General features: G+C 43.5%; 2 protein-coding genes across 5 annotated transcripts in view; one reads left to right on the top strand and one right to left on the bottom strand.

Annotated features, from left to right (window-relative positions):
- Positions 1-945: 945 nt before the first annotated feature.
- MED28 (mediator complex subunit 28) lies at positions 946-8809 on the top strand. Of its 2 annotated transcripts, XM_043514104.1 has the most exons (5): positions 946-1151; positions 1859-1925; positions 4184-4296; positions 7375-7488; positions 7608-8809. In XM_043514104.1, exons 1-4 carry the CDS (start codon positions 990-992, stop codon positions 7480-7482), a joined length of 450 nt encoding a protein of 149 aa, XP_043370039.1. In that variant the 5' UTR covers positions 946-989; the 3' UTR covers positions 7483-7488; positions 7608-8809. The 2 variants fall into 2 exon arrangements, with proteins under 2 accessions (XP_043370039.1, XP_038255980.1); XM_038400052.2 differs by lacking the exons at positions 7375-7488; positions 7608-8809 and adding an exon at positions 5084-5457 and having other exon boundaries at positions 953-1151.
- A 2961-nt stretch (positions 8810-11770) lies between these two features.
- The window catches only part of FAM184B (family with sequence similarity 184 member B), a 96455-nt gene continuing 91020 nt past the window's right edge, over positions 11771-17205 (bottom strand). For all 3 annotated transcript variants that reach the window (XM_038400047.2, XM_043514101.1, XM_043514100.1), the window contains exons 15-18: positions 15661-15778; positions 14783-14887; positions 13472-13674; positions 11771-13064 (exon numbers count right to left, since the gene is read on the bottom strand). In XM_038400047.2, the coding sequence (XP_038255975.1) occupies positions 12974-13064; positions 13472-13674; positions 14783-14887; positions 15661-15778 (517 nt within the window). In that variant the 3' untranslated portion in view covers positions 11771-12973. The remainder of the gene's footprint in view (positions 13065-13471; positions 13675-14782; positions 14888-15660; positions 15779-17205) is intronic.

Here is a 17205-nt window from a genome sequence, read left to right as displayed (position 1 = left end):
TAGAGGAGTTTGCAGAGACTAAAACTACTCAGTTTTTTACTGATCAATCTGCACCATCACGTGACACCATCTGAAGGCTTGTGTTCTAATATCTGAAATCTGACCCCTCATATTAATATTCCCCTGACACCTGTAAATTTCCCAAGTGCAGTTCAGTCAGGACTTAATTGTGGCTGGCTAATTGTTTAGAGGACAGCACCCGTTTTGCTTCCTGTAACCATGGTTGGCCCCAAGAACTCACAGCAGTTAGGGCATCTGAGTGCCATAGATGCACTCCTCCAATTGTGCTGAGTCTGTGACAGGAAAATAAACTTAACAGGGTACATGTTCTCTCTGTCTTGCTATTATATTTTGCATTTGTAAAGCTCCTTCTGGCTGATCTTTTCAAAGCAGCGTAGTGATAATTTTAGATTTGTACACCTAATCAGTGGCAACTTAATTGCTTTACCCACTAGATGATCCATATGCAGAGCGGTGTCCTAAATGTAACATTTACCTATGCATACTTTGGCAAAAGCACCAGTATATCTCAGCACCTATTGCTAATTCCATGTGCAAATTGGAGCCTTAATTATTAGCACTCATTTATTTTTCACCTGCTGTAAAAAAAATTTTTTTTTTTTTTTTTTTTTTTGGATGGACCCCGCTTAAAGAAGTTGAGGCCTCCTCAACCATCGCGGCTCCTGGGGCTCCGTTCAGCCGCAGGGGCGGCGCTGGACTCCGTGGGCCTGCAACCCCGGCCGCGTCGGGGCTTGTTCTTGGGGGGCTGAGCCAGCAGCTGCCGCCGTGCGGGGCGGTGACACCGGCCTTGGCGGGGCAGCTCCCGGGCCCGCCGCAGCCCCCGCGCCCCAGGACCCGTATCCCGGGACGCGCGAGGGCGACGCTGCCGTGCAGGCCACGCCCACCTCCGCGGAGCCCCGGGCCGCGGCACCGCGACGTCGCCCGTCCCCTCCGCCGCGCAGGCGCAGTTCGCTCTCGGGCGGCGGGTCATGGCGGCGGCTCTGAGCGGGATGTTTACAAACCAGCCGCCGGGGCCGCCTCCCCCGCCGCTGCCTCCTGGCGGCCCCGGCCAGGCTGGTCTCCTCCCGGCCGCCGCGGGGCCGCGCAACCCCAACAGCACCCTGGTGGACGAGCTAGAAGCTTCCTTTGAGGTGGGGGGGGGAAGCTGAGGAGGCGGGGGGAGGTTCAGGGCCGGGGGGGGCGGGAGAGGAGGAGGCGGGGGGAGGTTCAGGGCCGGGGGGGGCGGGAGAGGAGGAGGCGGGGGGAGGTTCAGGGCCGGGGGGGGGCGGGAGGGAGGAGGCGGGGGGAGGTTCAGGGCCGGGGGTGGGGGCGGGAGGGAGGGGGCGGGCGGAGGTTCAGGGCCGGGAGAGGAGGGGGCGGGCGGAGGTTCAGGGCCGGGGGTGGGGGCGGGAGAGGAGGGGGCGGGCGGAGGTTCAGGGCCGGGGGTGGGGGCGGGAGAGGAGGGGGCGGGCGGAGGTTCAGGGCCGGGAGAGGAGGGGGCGGGCGGAGGTTCAGGGCCGGGGGTGGGGGCGGGAGAGGAGGGGGCGGGCGGAGGTTCAGGGCCGGGAGAGGAGGGGGCGGGGGGAGGTTCAGGGCTCGGGGGGGGGGAGGTTCAGGGCCGGGAGGGGGGGAGAGGTGGAGGCAGAGGGGCTGGGGGAGGCATACAGGGCTGAGGAGTTTTGGGGGGAATGAACCTGCATGAAGCAGTGTGCACTGACTTTCTGCTTCTCTGGTCCACTCTTGCCATTTCCAAGGGCTGTTGACAACTGGCAGCTGTCCGTTTGTCCTTGCATGACGTGTGCATAAGGTACCTGGTTTCTCCTTTAAAACAAGTATCTCTATTTTCCCAATCATCTAGGCTTGCTTTGCTTCACTTGTGAGTCAGGATTATGTGAATGGCACAGATCAGGAAGAAATTAGAACTGGTAAGAGCCTGCCAGTATTTTGTTCTGGCTATAACAGGGTTGACACATTGGGTTCGTTAAAAAGATACTGTTAAGTTATCTGTGATCACTTTTAAAGTACAAACCTTCTAATTTCCTACACGTAATCTCAGGAACCTCTGCATTTATAGGGCCTACCTACGCTAGGAAATCTATAAAAAAAAATTTTACCACCGTTAATATATTTTGAGCTTCACTGGTCTGTGCTAATTTGGAAGCAGTAGTGGAGAGAGCCCAGTGTCTGCTGCCACTGTTCTAAATACTATGTCATCTCACCCTATTCAGATCGGTCTTTTTAAATATATTTAGGCACTCATGTGCCTAGGGGGATTTTCAAAAACACATAACTCTCAGAGTTAGGCACCTAGGCACTTCTGAAAATCTGCCCAACGATATCAACAACTTACGTGTTGTCTATGGTAGAGATCCAAATGTGGCTAACCCCAATTGAGCTGAACCAGTGTTAACAATTATAAGCATTTTTGAAAAATGTCCCTAGTATAGCCACAGCCTTGTGGAATTTTTCACGAGTATTATAGTTAGCTGGCATTGGGAGAGAGAATCCCACGGAAGCATTTGGTTTGTAAAACAGATGAGCAGCATGAATTACAGTGACTGAGCAGAAAGGTTAGGGAGGAAAGGAAAACCTGGGTTCTGCTTACCTTGACAATATCTTTTTTAAAAAAATCTTTCTTTTGCACTCAAAGTTATGTGACTGGGAGTAATATGTTCTAGTGGATTGCTGTTCTGCTCAAGCAATGGCAGCATTAGAAGCCAACTTCTAATTCTGGAAGCCCTGTTGTTCATAATAGCTTATAAAGTAGAAAAAGGCCTGTGTAAAATGTTCAGAAGTCTTATTGAAAATGAAAGGGATTTAAGAATTGAAGTCTCATTTTCGAAAGTGACTTACGAGCTTTTGAAAACTCTAGCTCCTTGTTCTCTTTTCAGATATCAGGTTATACTTATGGACTAAGTTCTCTCTAAGTTGCACGTCTGCACAGCAGCCTGTTAAGCACCACGTAGGTGCTCAGGGCTGCAGCCGGGAGAGATCCCAGCCCCGGACCCGTCATGGCAGAGAGGGACATCTCTCCCCACCGGCTCCTTCCCCAGACCAGCCGCAACTGGGGGAGAGGCACCCCTTCCCCAGACCAGCCGCAACTGGGGGAGAGGCACCCCTTCCCCAGACCAGCCGCAACTGGGGGAGAGGCACCCCTCCCTGGCCCCAATCAAGCCCAACCCCAGCCCTGCTGAGGCTGGAAGAGAGGTGCCTATCCCTTGGCCCCAGCCCCGGAGCTGCCGCGGTTGGGGGAGAGGTACCTCTCTCCCCCAGCCTAGATGCTTCTGCGGGGAGAGAGAGCTGGGGGGAGTCCTCTCCCCGCCGTAGCCCTGGGGCAGCCTGCACTCCAAACCCCTCATCCCTAGTTGGAGCCCTCACACCCCAGAGCCCAACCCTCTGACCGAGTCCTGAGGCTCTCATCCCTGACCCCACCCCAGAACCTGCACCCCCAGCAAGAGCCCTCACCCTCCCACACTGTGAACCCCACCCCCGCCACATGAATTTTGTTATGTGCACCAATATGGAGGTGATGTATGTCCATATTGGTGCACATAACAAAATTCATTCCGCACATGAGTGGGGAAAAATTAGAGGGAACACTGCTTTTGGACTATGCTGGAATGAAAAAAAACTCTTGCACTGGATAACTAAATAAATTTTATAAGAGTCATTAACAAATATGCATTTTTGAGTACTCTTCATCTATTCTAAACATTACTGTAGGGTTTTGTGCAGTGATCTTGCTACATGGGAATACACTGAAATGTTACTTAATGTATTTGCATTCAATACCCACAGAAGTGATTTTCTGTTCATTTGTATACTTGGGTTTTGAGGCCCTTTGTCATTAGAGAAGTTTTAATTAACCTTTTGCAATGAAACTGGAAGTGACCGTATTCTTTTCCACATCTTACAGAATATTGATTGTAACTTGGTTACTATTAAAAAAGAGGCATGCCTCTTAGAGCTTGCAGAAGTAAAGGTCTGTGAGAGGATATCTATAATTTACTTTCTCAAATGTCTTTTGGAAAAAGCTGTAGATTAGTTTTTAAATATTGAACTCCCGGCTATTTGGACAAAGAGGCTAATGTACATTAACTAATTTCCTTCTATAGCTGTTGTTAAACTAATCTGGTCTTTGATTTCTTTATCTTTCAAATGTTGTTATATTTCTGTATTTTAGGTGTTGATCAATGTATCCAGAAATTTCTGGATGTTGCGAGACAAACAGAATGTTTTTTCCTACAAAAAAGATTACATCTGTCTGTCCAGAAACCAGAGCTAGTTATTAAAGAGGTAGGAGATTACCATCTTTTTATCTACTTACTTTACCTGTGACAACTTTAATTTGTTCCTTTCTTTTAAGACTAAGGGTGTATTTCTTTTGTTCCATGATAGTACAGAGAATCTGAGACAAGTAGCATATTTGATCAAGAAATGTAGTTTTTGTTCAGTGAAACATTTCTCTTCTTTTCCATCTGCAAGCATAGTGGATTTTTAAAATTTATTCCCATTTATGCTAGTTTTCCTAACTGTCCTACCATTATTATTTATATGGCTACATTAATGTGTGTATGCTTTACTACAAGTTTGCTGTGCAAACAAGCAGATCTCTTTCCTGAAGATCCTAGAATCTAAAGGTACAAATAGGTGCAATGCAGCACAGAACAAACAATGGTTGAGTTTAATTAGCTTATTGCCCTGTCACTATAAGTTTGTAGAGCTCACCTGGATCATTCTCAGTAGCTCTTTACAGCACGTAAGAAAATTTGGATATAGATATGCCCCTTTGAGGGAAGAGACCAGTTAGTCAAATTTGGATGTGCAGAGGGTAGACCTCTGTTTCCATACCCCGCATGTAATTCAGAAAGAGACCTGGTACGCTCAAGTAGAATGTATATCATGAAAGAGAGTAGCCAAATGATTCTATCTCCAGTTCAGCCACTTCTCCTAGTAAGTTGTTTTCACTCTGATAATTGTCCATCCTTTCATAGGAACTGTAATAGTTAAAATGAGTTTACAATGTAATCTTTTTACAATGAAAATAAGTCATTTATTAATTCAAGATGTCTGTCAACTGCAGGATGTTTCAGAATTGAAAAATGAATTACAGAGGAAAGAAGCACTAATTCAGAAGCATTTGGGTAAACTGCGTCACTGGCAGCAGGTTCTAGAAGACATGAATGTGCAACACAAAAAACCTGCAGAAATGCCTCAAGGACCATTAGCTTATCTAGAACAGGCTTCTGCTAATATTCCTGCACCCATGAAGCAAACATGATTAAGAAAGATGTTTGAATTTAGATATTTGAGTAGTATTTTAACTTAAAGTGAAATGGAATATTGAACTTTCTACCTTGTATAATATGTGATGTAATTTGTAGTATAAAAATAAATAGTGTTTTACTACGACAGTGGGACACAACTAAGCATAAAATAAATGGGGAAGAATCTGTAGTTTTTTTTAACTTTTTACCAAATTATGGATTGGTTTTACATTCAAACTGAACAAATGCTCATGTATGTCTTGTAGTCAGAATACACTTGCATAGAATATGCTAACCCCCCCCCCCCCCGTTACTTGGGAAACTGTCAGAGAAGTCCTCATGAAGCTAAAGTCCAGTTAAGGCATTATTGATCTAGAAGAACTTGCAGAGTTTATTTGTTCATCTCAAGTGTAGCCTTATATACAGTTTTCACTGTGAGTGTTTCTAATCATGTCACATCCTAAGATTCTGGAGAAATAGTGCAGACTTCTTATTGCTGAGACTGATTGGTCAAATAAATCAAAGCAAGGATTTTCTGTTGAGCACTGCTGCTATCTGTGACATAGGCACTTGCCTTCGCTGGGGGTGGGGGAGAATGTATTTTAAATGTGTTTTAAAAAGTACATCTCTTTTCCTAGTGTAGACATGGCCAGAAAGAGCTGATGGCATGTTGGTGCTAATGGGAAATGCTCTGGCATCTGATGCTTTTAAAATCTTGTAGGAGAGCTTCCTGTTGGAAATGGATGGAGATGTGGTTAATATTTCCCAGTCAACCTCCATCTAAGCATAATGCCTGGCATTTTCTACCCTTCCCATGACCTGTTCCTACAAATGTATGGTGCCTTCTTTTCCTCCTGAAACTATACCCCCTCAGTTTAAGGGTTTGGCACCTGGGAAGAATGTTGTTGGCTTTCCTCATCAAAGCAGATTTAGCTGAAGTAGCTAGAAAGTGAGTGTCATCAGTTTCAGGCCGCTGCAGCTGATGTGGAAAGCGAGGGGAGAAGTACTGCCTGATTGTGTACTATCTGGCTAATTAGCTGAGACTTTGTAAGTGAGGGAACCAGACAGCTTGTCTGCTCTGGGCTTGCCATTGTGCTCTGAGAGCACAATGTAGGAGAGAAAGTAAACTAAGGGCATGGCTACACTTGCAGATGTAGAGTGCTTTGAGTTAAACCAGCCTTCGGAGAGCGCAGTAGGGAAAGCGTTGCAATCTGTCCACCCTGACAGCTTCAGGCACATTAGTGTGGCCACATTTGCAGCACTTGCAGTGACATTGGGAGCAATGCATTATGGGGAGCTATCCCAGCATGCAAGTGACTGCAACGTGCTTTTCAAATGGGGCGGGGTGGGGTGAGGTGGAGTGTGATGGAGTGTGTTGTTCAGACAGTAGCAGACCCTCCACCCCCACACACACAGCATTCCACACTAATGGCTTACTTTGTCTCGGAGCAGATAAGCAGCCGGCTGTCAGAAATGGAGCTTTCAAAGGGCACATCCGCATTCCTGCAGCGATTCAAAAACAGTGACCAGAGTGGCCACTTGACTTAAGGGAATTATGGGATGTTTCTGGAGGCTGATCAGAGCACAGTAATGCAACACCTCGCTCACACTGGTGCTGCGGCGCTCCAGCGGGGACGCAGTAAATGTTATTCCACTCGCTGAGGTGGAGTACCAGCAGTGCTGTAGCCGGCGGAGTCAGAGTGTTGTAGGTGCCTTGGTAATGAGCTAGTGCGCCCAGGCCTCCTTTATTGCGCTGTAACTCGCAAGTGTAGCCAAGCCCTCAAACTCCCTTCAGAGAGTAGGTTTAAATTAATTTCACTCTGCTGTAAGTGGAGAGAAGTTACAGCGCAGGAGAAACTACTCCCAACTTCTGGAGCTAAATGTTCTCTCAAAGCCTCTCTTCGAATCACTGACTTAAGGAAACTATCTGCTTGACTTGGACAGTACTTGAAGTTTCCCATTTTCCTGTAGATACTGCTACCTATTTTCACACAAGGAATGGGAAAGCTGCCACAAAGTCAGTAACAAACTCCCCTTGATTGCTGCAAGTACAGGACTGAGTTACATGATGTTTGCTTTTTAAATTAACTCAATCTAATCTGTCTAGGCATGTACATCACACTTAACTACTATGTCCATTTTTGTCTGTGCTTGTGAAATGAGAAAGGGAACTCCCTCAGTGGAAAAAGGCTTTCATCTACCTGAAAATGACTGAATAAGAGGTTTCAGAGTAGCAGCCGTGTTAGTCTGTATTTGCAAAAAAGAGGAGGAGGACTTGTGGCACCTTAAAGACTAACAAATTTATTTGAGCATAAGCTTTCGTGAGCTACAGCTCACTTCATCGGAGTTGATAATGTCTGTCCTTTGTGGGGGGTTTGAGTGGTTTTACTGCTATTACTCATAAGGCTTATAGTTGTTCATTGGACTCAGATTTTGAAAAGATTTTTTTCACCATAAAAAGCTCATTTTGCTCTTGCATCTCTCAATACATGCACTACTACTCCAGTTTATTAACTAGTAGCTCTTTCATTGCTGATCATTTTAGCAGAAACATGCTAAAATATTGATTCTTCAGTCCCAAACCCTCCCCCCAATTCCCACTTACTCAACTACCAGATATGTTGCTCTACTCATAATACTTGTAGCTATGTATTGTAAGTACAAAAAATAGTTGGCTTATTAAAACCCAAAAATATGGCCTTACAGGATTGGGCAGTAGCATATGCTGCCAAGACTGTGGCTGTGGGAGAGACCTCTGTGCTTTAGGTTTTTAAATGAGAGCAAGCTTTTGCCACATGATCTGGTATTGCAATAATTTTTGCCACAGGTTGTCAATCTACTCTTGGATGCCATACAAAATGTCTCCCTTACTAGACAGAAAAAGCTTTTTGCAGTGTTTATAGATTTTCTAAAGGGTTGCTTGTGGAAAACTAAGCCTTCTAGATATTACACGGAGATTTGGGGGAGGGACTGGAGTTAGACTTTCCATTGGAAGAGGTCAATGAGAAGAAATAAGGAAGTGTGGTAGCAGTCTAAAATTTACTCAATGTTTCTGGCAGATTTGTTTGCTACTGTAGCTCTCCTATTTTGCCATGTTAACAGGCCTAGTCTATGTTTTCCTTTAGAAAATCCTGAAGTTCAGCAGTTTCCCCGTCAGTAAAATGGGGATAATGCTGACCACCTTTGTAAAGCGCTTTGAGCTCTACTGAAGGAAAGCGCTATACGAGCTATGTATTAACCTTAACTAACTTTAAAAGGATGTTGTCTTATGAAAGACAGTTGCTATGGCTTCTCTATATTGGATAGCCAGAAATTTAAAATATTTGGTGATATTGGCACCACAAATTACACACTAAAGTAGAAAGAGGAATACTTATAAAATTGGAAAGCAATGGTCACCCTTTAAATCAAGAATAGAGATCACTATGGGATTATCTGTCTGCAAAGGCAACCTTGTAAAGATGGGACCACTGTACCAGAAGGAAAATAATTGTATATAAAATATGTATACTACTAATTTGATTAAACTAATTGAAGTACAACTTGGCCTGATGTATGACATTATAAAGAAGGATTTTGAAGATAAGAAGTTTCAAATGCACTGATTAACAGACCTTAGTGAATCTTGACGTTATGTATAAAGTGTACTAGGTGAGGGTGCAAAAACCTCCTCCTTAAATAAAGCCAGATGGTACATGCTATGAGATGAAAAACGTAGAAATTTTAAAAATCTTTCCAGACGGAGCAGTAGACTGTTTCCAGCAAAAGTTGATGTAGAATCCTAATAAGTCATAGCTTTGAGTATACTAAAGCATCCAGGTGATTGGTGGCTAGAGTTCAGAGTGTGAATGACTCACACTGGAGCCTGCTGTAGGGTTAGAGTATTAACTGGTAACCAGTTCAACAATTAACTTGAATTGTATGGAAATGGACATTGTTTTTTTCATTTTATGGATTTTCAAAATTGGGTATTCCAGCTTTGCGATAGCTGGAATGAATATATGAGCAGAGAAGGACAAAATTGGTGAGGTAATATCTTTTATTGGACCAACTGGTGAAAGAGACAAGCTTTCAGGCTTACACAATGGTCATCTTTAGGTCCAGTAAAAAAAAGATTACCTAAGCCCTCACCCACCCCACTCCACCCCAAGTCTGCTCACACTAAGGGCAGTTGGTAGCAAGGTGTCCTCACTGCCCTGGGTACCCAGCATAACATGAACGTAGAATATTCACAATTATCTAGGGGTCACAGTGGATCACAAGCTAAATATGAGTCAACAGCGTAACCCTGTTGCAAAAAAAGCCAGCATCATTCTGGGATATATTAGCAGGAATATGGTAAGCAAGACACGAGAAGTAATTCTTCTGCTCTACTCCATGCTGATTAGGCCTCAACTGGAGTATTGTGTCCAGTTCTTGGCACCACATTTCAGAAAAGATATGAACAAACTGGAGAAAGTCCAAAGAAGAGCAACAAAAATTACTAAAGATCTAGAAAATGTGACCTATGAGGGAAGATTGAAAAAACTGGGTTTGTTTAGGCTGGAGAACAGAAGACTGAGAGGGGCTATGATGACAGTTTTCAAGTACATAAAAGCTTATAAGGAGGAGTGAGAAAATTGTTCTTAACCTCTGAGGCTAGGACAAGAGTCAATGGCTTAAATTGCAGCAAGGGCAGTTTAGCTTGGACATTAGGAAAAACTTCCTAACTGTCAGGGTGGTTAAGAACTGGAATAAATTGCCTGGGGACATTGTAGAATATCATTGGGGATTTTTAAGAGCAGATTGGACAAACACCTGTCAGGGATCGTCTAGATATACTTAGTCCTGCCTTGAGTGCAGGGGACTGGAGTCGATGACCTCTCGAGATGCCTTCCAGTTCTATGATTAGTGCAGATTTGCATTCTCCACTTCCATTTTAGCTTTTAGTGAGTGGTGTGTGTTTTGTTTAAGTGCTCTTTGGTGCTGATTTGGCAATGTTGGACACCTAAAACCTCCATATATTCAGAGTAAGCACTAGCTCTCTCACAAATCTTTCTAGCAATCTGCTGTTCTCTTTTGGAGGAATCCCCTCTAACTATGAGAGGAGAGTTCAGTCCCTGGCTTATTCAGTCCTTTAAACTCTCTGCCAACACAGTTGTCAATTAGTGTCATTAGTGGTGGTGGTTTTTGTGTGATGGACAACTTCCCACAATGACCTGGACTAAGATCATCAATTTATTTCACATAAGTCACCCAGTCTTCATCTTAAGGTAACAAATTTCCACCACCATTAACCTGGGATTGATTCAAATTTACAACCTACAGATGAAAGTCCCTTTATTCCACATCCAACCATAAAACAAGTAGTGCCATTCACGCTAATCTCGCCTACCTTTTATCTTTCCTAATGACCATGCTTAAGATACATCCTTTGAAAGGGTAAATTGCTCTGGTTTCTAATGCACTTCACTTTTTTCATTATTATATAATTGTGGTTTCAGGCTACTGCATTTTGTATTGCCGTCCTAAATCATATAATTTTTTATGCCCCCTTGTATGTTCTCTCATTGTTCTCTCTTCCCACAGAGGGCAGGACAGGAGGCAATGGGTTCAAATTGCAGCACAGAAGTTTTAGATTAAGTCTCAGGAAAAACTTCCTAACTGTAAGAACAGTAAGACAAAAGAACAGACTGCCTAGGGAGGTTGTGAACGTTCCTTCACTGGACGATTTCAAAAAGAGGTTGGATAGTCATCTGTCTTGGAGGGTTTAGATCAGTGATCCCCAACCTTTCTGTGGGAATAGCACATTCCTATTCTCAACAGACTGGGGCGGCGCCAAACACCCCGCTGCCAAAATGCCGCCGAGAAGCGGCAGCGTAAAGAAGCATTGCCACTGAGAAATGGCAACGCTTCTCGGCGGCGTTTCGGCAGCCAGTTCTCAGGTGGCCACGCTCGGTGGCAGCATTTCGGGGGCATGGTGTTCTGCAGGCACACACAACTGCCCTGGCATGAGCCATTGCACCCGCGGGCACCCCGTTGTGGACCCCTGGTTTAGACACAACAAATCCTGCATCCTGGCAGGGGGTTAGACTAGATGACCCTTGCGGTCCCTTCTAACCTTATGGTTCTATGATTCTATTTCCATCATTTTCTTAGGAAATTAATAAATGGATAGCTGAGAATAACATCTTGCATATTGTCCATAAGCAAAATGTCTCTAATTGTTCATTATAAACAATTAATGTAGCTTTATTTAGATCAGAACCACACCTATTATGTCCTTCCGTTCAGTCATAGGACAATAGAATTTATATGAAACATTTTGTCATGAAAAATGGTATAATTTGAGTTATCATTGTCAGAGACAGATACTTCCTGCACACTGTTTTTTTAACTTGATTCTTAGTAGTATTGTTATAGTCTAACTTAGGAACGTTAGTCATGGACCCAGACCATACGGTGCTAGCTGCTGTACAAACACAGAACAGAGTAAATAGCCCTTCTGTAATTTCCTTCTTTTGTTACCAAACATTCTGTCCGTAAACTAAATTGTCTTGAATCCCTTTCAGAACCAAACTACTTGTTTCCAAACAACAATAGGCTAACAGAGCAGAAGTCCTGGAGGCTGGTGGATGTTTCAGTAGTAGGCTCTCAGATGTGGAACTCCTTGCTATCCAAGATCAGGGTGAGACACAGCTATGCCAGCTTCATGGTGGTAATTTACTGTAAAATGCACATTTCTTTATGCAAATCTTCCCTCAGAATGATGAGCAACAGCAATCAAGAATGACCCACTTAAAAAAGCAGTGTAAGATATGAATAATTTGGTCCTCCCAGTGGATTGATGTACCTGGTGCTTAGATACCAGAGGTAGACATATTGAAGATACACATGGATGGAATGTACTGAATACCCATCTTTCATAAACTTGAAGCTTTATGAATTGTACACAGTCTGGTTCAAAATTCTGCATAATGAATTAAAGTGTAAAACACTAATTTTATCTGTAAGCAAGTATTTTATTAATATTCATAATTGAACGTTATCCTGAATTTTCCAGACTGATCCTTAAATATGTTTATTGAGAATGACGTAATGAGCTGTCTATACAACTGCAAAAGGGATACTTCCCCATTCTAATTATATTAATAATTCTAAAGCACTCTGCAGACATTGTCTCTCAGTACACTGTACAACAAATTTAAAACAACTACCAGATTAAACAAACACCCTCTAAAAGTAATTCCCGTCAATTTATTTTATTTGAATATTAAACAGCAAAAAAAAAAAGGGAAAAGAAAGCATGGGATGTAATAAATATGAAATCACATATGATTTATACTAAAACATGCACAAAATAAAGTTAAGGTGTTTTCTTAAAAGAGAGCCGGACAGGAGTCACTGGGGAACAAGTTCAGCACTCTGCCTGTGAAATGGTTCCTATCTTGATATGAAAGACTCTTCCTGTGCTATTGAGATGACAACATACCCATAATTTTTCACCTAACCTGCCTTCATTTTTACAATAATAATAATAATAATATATATTTCTAAGGCGCCCACCCTCTAATCCCATAGTGTCTGGATGCCAAGCATACTTAGATTCCTAGGCAGCTGTGTGCAGCTCAATTTTTTTTTCCAGTCAGTACCCTGATTAAACATTTCACAGAAGCGTGTAAAATTATCTGAGGTCATCTTTCTGAGTACTCTGGAAATAATTGGTTTTAGAATGAAAAATATTTAGTAAACCATTCCTGATGCTGAGGGTCTTGTTTCTGGTCATCTTTGGTTATGGGTGCTTCGTTGCCTTGTGCCCTGTGCAAAGAGACAAATACTACCATTACTCAGAAATCTTTTGGTGGGGGGGGGTGGACAGGGAGAAGAACTACTTTGTTGCTCAAATTCTTCTGGAAATAACCAAAAATACTTGAACTACTAAACACCCTGGAAAGGATGGAGCTATGCCCATGTGAGCTGGAAGAGGCCAGGTGCAAGCCTCACCAGTATCACTTGTGCCATGTTGAATTTCAATTGCAAGCTCTGCCAGGCCGAGACAATGGTCCAGGTCTTGCAGTGAGCTGTGTATGTGTGCGTGCAGAAGTTTGGACCTGTAGTTTTTTTATTTTATTTTATTTTAATTTTTTTGTGGTACCTAGCATTGTCTTGAAAAATGCTAAATACAAATTAATTCATAATCAAGTTTCTACAAAGTGCACATTTACCTTGTGGCCTGGTTACTGTCTGATGACTGTGCTGATGGATAGCTGGCCCTGATGCAGCCAGCACTCTGGTCTAAGCTTGTCGATTTAGTTATTGGAGGGGAATTTCTCTTTGATCTCAAGTCACAGCTCAAAAAGTTCTTTGCATAGGAGGCTAAATTCGGAACACTGATAACACGGCTTGGCACCTCATTCAGTTTCTTCTGCTTTTATTGTGGGAACAGAATTGTATATTATGCACACATTCTTACACACGGATGGTACTATAAACACTACATATGCTCATTTCAAAACAGTATAGGCCAAATTCATCCCTGGGCCAATTCCATGGATTTCAGTGATTGTTGCAGGTAATCTGGGTGTCTCATATTGGGCACCCAAAAATGGATGCTCCCAAAACTAATAGCTACTTTTGAAAATTCTGGCTATAACATTTAAATTAAAACCTCTCCTGTAGGCTCAGTTAAAACAGGCTGCAAGGGCCCATGGATCAATGGTATTCACCCCAAGCAGTTGGGTGACTTGATTTTAAAATTGCTGGAGTGCCATAACCCTGCTAGATCACATAGATCCCCAGATCTGTTGACACTAGTTCGGGGAGCGAGGTGGGGGGGTTCTAACTGGCTTTGACAACAAGTACATTCACTACTTGACATTGACATACACTTGTTTTCACTACAGCCACTGGTGGCAACCCTTCAGTATTGGCTATACTGCTGCACATGTGAAGTCACTCCTACTCTAGAGCTACAGTAGCTGCCATACAAACCCTTTGGATTGAATAACATGTTGAGTTAGTGTCCTTAGCCACTGGGCATCCCTTTCTCCTCCACCAATATGCCCCCTTTCCCTGCATGCCAGTAGAGTGGGTACTATATGGAAGTGTTGGTTAAGGTTGAGCAGAGGAGAGCAGATTCTGCACAGGTGGTGTAGACATTGATTCAGTGGCTAACCTACTTGTTCACTGTAAGTGGGGTAGAGTGGCCAGTTCTTAGGGATATGCAAGAAATAGCCCTTATCCCAGCACAAGATCAGGCTCTTATCTCTAAGCAGACTGTCTCACATCTGCATGAATACACACATTATCTTCATCACCTGGTTCTAGGTTAGCTTACATTATTGCATATTATACTTCTACTGAAAAGCAGCAGTATAGTGGCTGAAATATTAGGAATGAACTAGCTGAAGAATAAAAATTAATCTCTATCCATCTATTTATTGTACGTTCCTCCTCAGGAAATCTGAGCACCTGTAAGTATTCAAATACTAACAACACAACATGATTTGCTATTGTACTTGAACTGTTTGTCTTACCTTCATGGAAGGAGTTAAGCATCCAGGATTAGGGTTGAAAGAAAAGGATCTATTTGGATGAGATTCAGTGCTGGGTAAAAGCAAATGCTGAAATTTTCTTCCCTCCTGAAGGGAAATAAAATCATGTGTGTCCTTGGTCTGTAAGCACACAATGTTCAGAATGGCCCAGAGCAGTAAGAGAGCAAGAACCTGATGAGTTGTGTGAAATGACTAGCAGATGGAGCCTTTCAGTATAATCTGAAATTGTTAATTATGAACTGGACCTAAGCACTGGTTGTTGGCAATTGAAAAGACTCTATTAAAAGATTGAAAGGCTTTTTGCAGTACTTTTAAACAGATTGACTATCTCATGTTAACAGCATGGTGGTTTGCATTTAGGAAATGGAATGTTTTCCCATCTCATGTTACTTCTAATGAATGTCTCAGTCTTGTTGAGTCAAGTAAGTGGCCTCATTCCGCTGAAAAGCTGCTATGGAAAGGGGCAGGAGTGTACTTACAATAGGATATGGGCCTGACATCCTACGTTTATCATTAATACTCTGCTGGTATACAGTTGGATAAATTAAGAACTTGATCCTATACCATAGCAGTCAATGGAAATTTTGCCATTGACTTCAGTAACAGCACACACATTATACAAAAAGAAAAGGAGTACTTGTGGCACCTTAGCGACTAACACATTTATTAGAGCATAAGCTTTCGTGAGCTACAGCTCACTTCATCGGATGAGCTGTAGCTCACGAAAGCTTATGCTCTAATAAATTTGTTAGTCTCTAAGGTGCCACAAGTACTCCTTTTCTTTTTGCGAATACAGACTAACACGGCTGCTACTATGAAACCACACATTATATAGTATATGTCCACCAAGGAATGCTCACCGTCAGTTGTTTGATAATTTCTTCTCTCTCACTTAATTTATTTTGCAAGCAGCCTATAAGGTGCATATCTTCTGGCCTGGACTCTCGCTTTCTTGGTTTCTCTTCTAATTCTTTAAGTCTGTGTCAAATAAAAAATGCAAACACTTTCATCCAGATCAGGAAACAACTTCATTCAAGGCCTAAGAGTTTAGACCTCTTTGACTCATCATAAACCCCATCCCTGAAATCCAGGAAAATATTCAGGGCTCCCCTGACAAAACTGTATGTTTTTAAAAAGAGGGATGTGGTGAAGAAAGCACACATTAAATACAAATGCGCCCCCCCTCCGCTCCTTGGCAAAGTTCAGCTGAAGTCAACCCTGTACACTAGGTGTATCCAGCTCATGTTGTCAGTAGGACTCTGCACAGGAACGAACAGGGATCTGTGCTAGCCACTCCCCAGGCAGGATTTAGGCCTCAATTCATATAAGCTAAATTTTTAAATGATTCATGATGGTGAGCAATGCACTACAGAGAATATATTTTATTTATTCTTTTGTTTTAGCTGGAAATTGTCAAGAGAAAGGAAGCCTCCAGCCTACTCAGCACTCAGATAAAACACAATCAATGGCTTGGACTGCTCCTCTCCCACTGCCATGCTACAGGACTGCCCGGGGGTGGGCAAGTGGGGCAATTTGCCCCTGGCCCACAAGAGGTTTCAGGGGCCCCCACAAGAGTTTTCGGCAGCACTTTGGCGGCGGGTCCTTCAGTGCTGCCGAACACCCCCGGAGTGAAGGACCTGCCACTGAAGACCCACCACTGCTTCTTCCACTCCGGGTCTTCAGCGGCAATTCGGTGGCAGGGGTACTTCTGCTCCATGTCTTCGGTGAAGTACCCTGAAGACCCGGAATGGAAGGATCCCCGCCACCAAAGACCCCAGGCCCCCTGAATCCTCTGGGCGTCCCTGCCATGCTACCACAGCTGTGATTGGTGGAGGCACTTGATTTAAAAGGGAGGGGGCTGGGAGCAGAAGGTTCTTCGTGAGGGGTGCTCAGCTTTGGAACCAATTCTTTGCGTTGTCTGAAACAGCCCAGAGCTGCTGACCTTCAGGGCATGGTGAAAGGTGCCTCGCTTTATTCAGGCTTTCACAGAGAGAGCGGTGTGATGGAGTCAGTTTGTATCTGCGGGTGGGAATTTTGTTGGGGATTGAGTTTCATTGGCTGTTGTGGGTTTAAGTAATAGTTATTTTGGTTTTTTTAACTGATGTCAGGAGTGTCTGTTGTTTCAGATAGGCCTTTTTAACATTACAAAATCAAGATTGATAATAATAATAATCTAATAACCACTTTGCAGTTACAGAGCACCTTTCTCTAAAGATCTCAAAGCACTTTACCAAGGGATATTTCCCATATTTGTGAAATGGGAAAACTGAGGCACAAAGCATGAGCACTTTGACCCAGAGCCAGGAACAGAAACCACCACTCCTGACTCCTAGTCCCTGAATCTAACCTAGAACATGCTGCTTCAGCAACTACATGGTTTATCCTCTGTCATTCCCACTTTGGTC

Source organism: Dermochelys coriacea, chromosome 4 (genome assembly GCF_009764565.3).
Source record: "Dermochelys coriacea isolate rDerCor1 chromosome 4, rDerCor1.pri.v4, whole genome shotgun sequence".
Classification (NCBI taxonomy): Eukaryota; Metazoa; Chordata; order Testudines; family Dermochelyidae; genus Dermochelys; species Dermochelys coriacea.
Note: the sequence above shows the minus strand (reverse complement) of the source record. Positions and strands in the feature narration are given on the sequence as shown.

Coding starts and splice junctions, on each gene's coding strand:
- MED28 (XM_038400052.2), top strand. CDS start 990: ATGGCGGCGGCTCTGAGCGGGATGTTTACAAACCAGCCGCCGGGGCCG. Junction 1,152..1,858: donor AGCTAGAAGCTTCCTTTGAG/GTGGGGGGGGGA, acceptor CCAATCATCTAG/GCTTGCTTTGCTTCACTTGT. Junction 4,297..5,083: donor CAGAGCTAGTTATTAAAGAG/GTAGGAGATTAC, acceptor TGTCAACTGCAG/GATGTTTCAGAATTGAAAAA.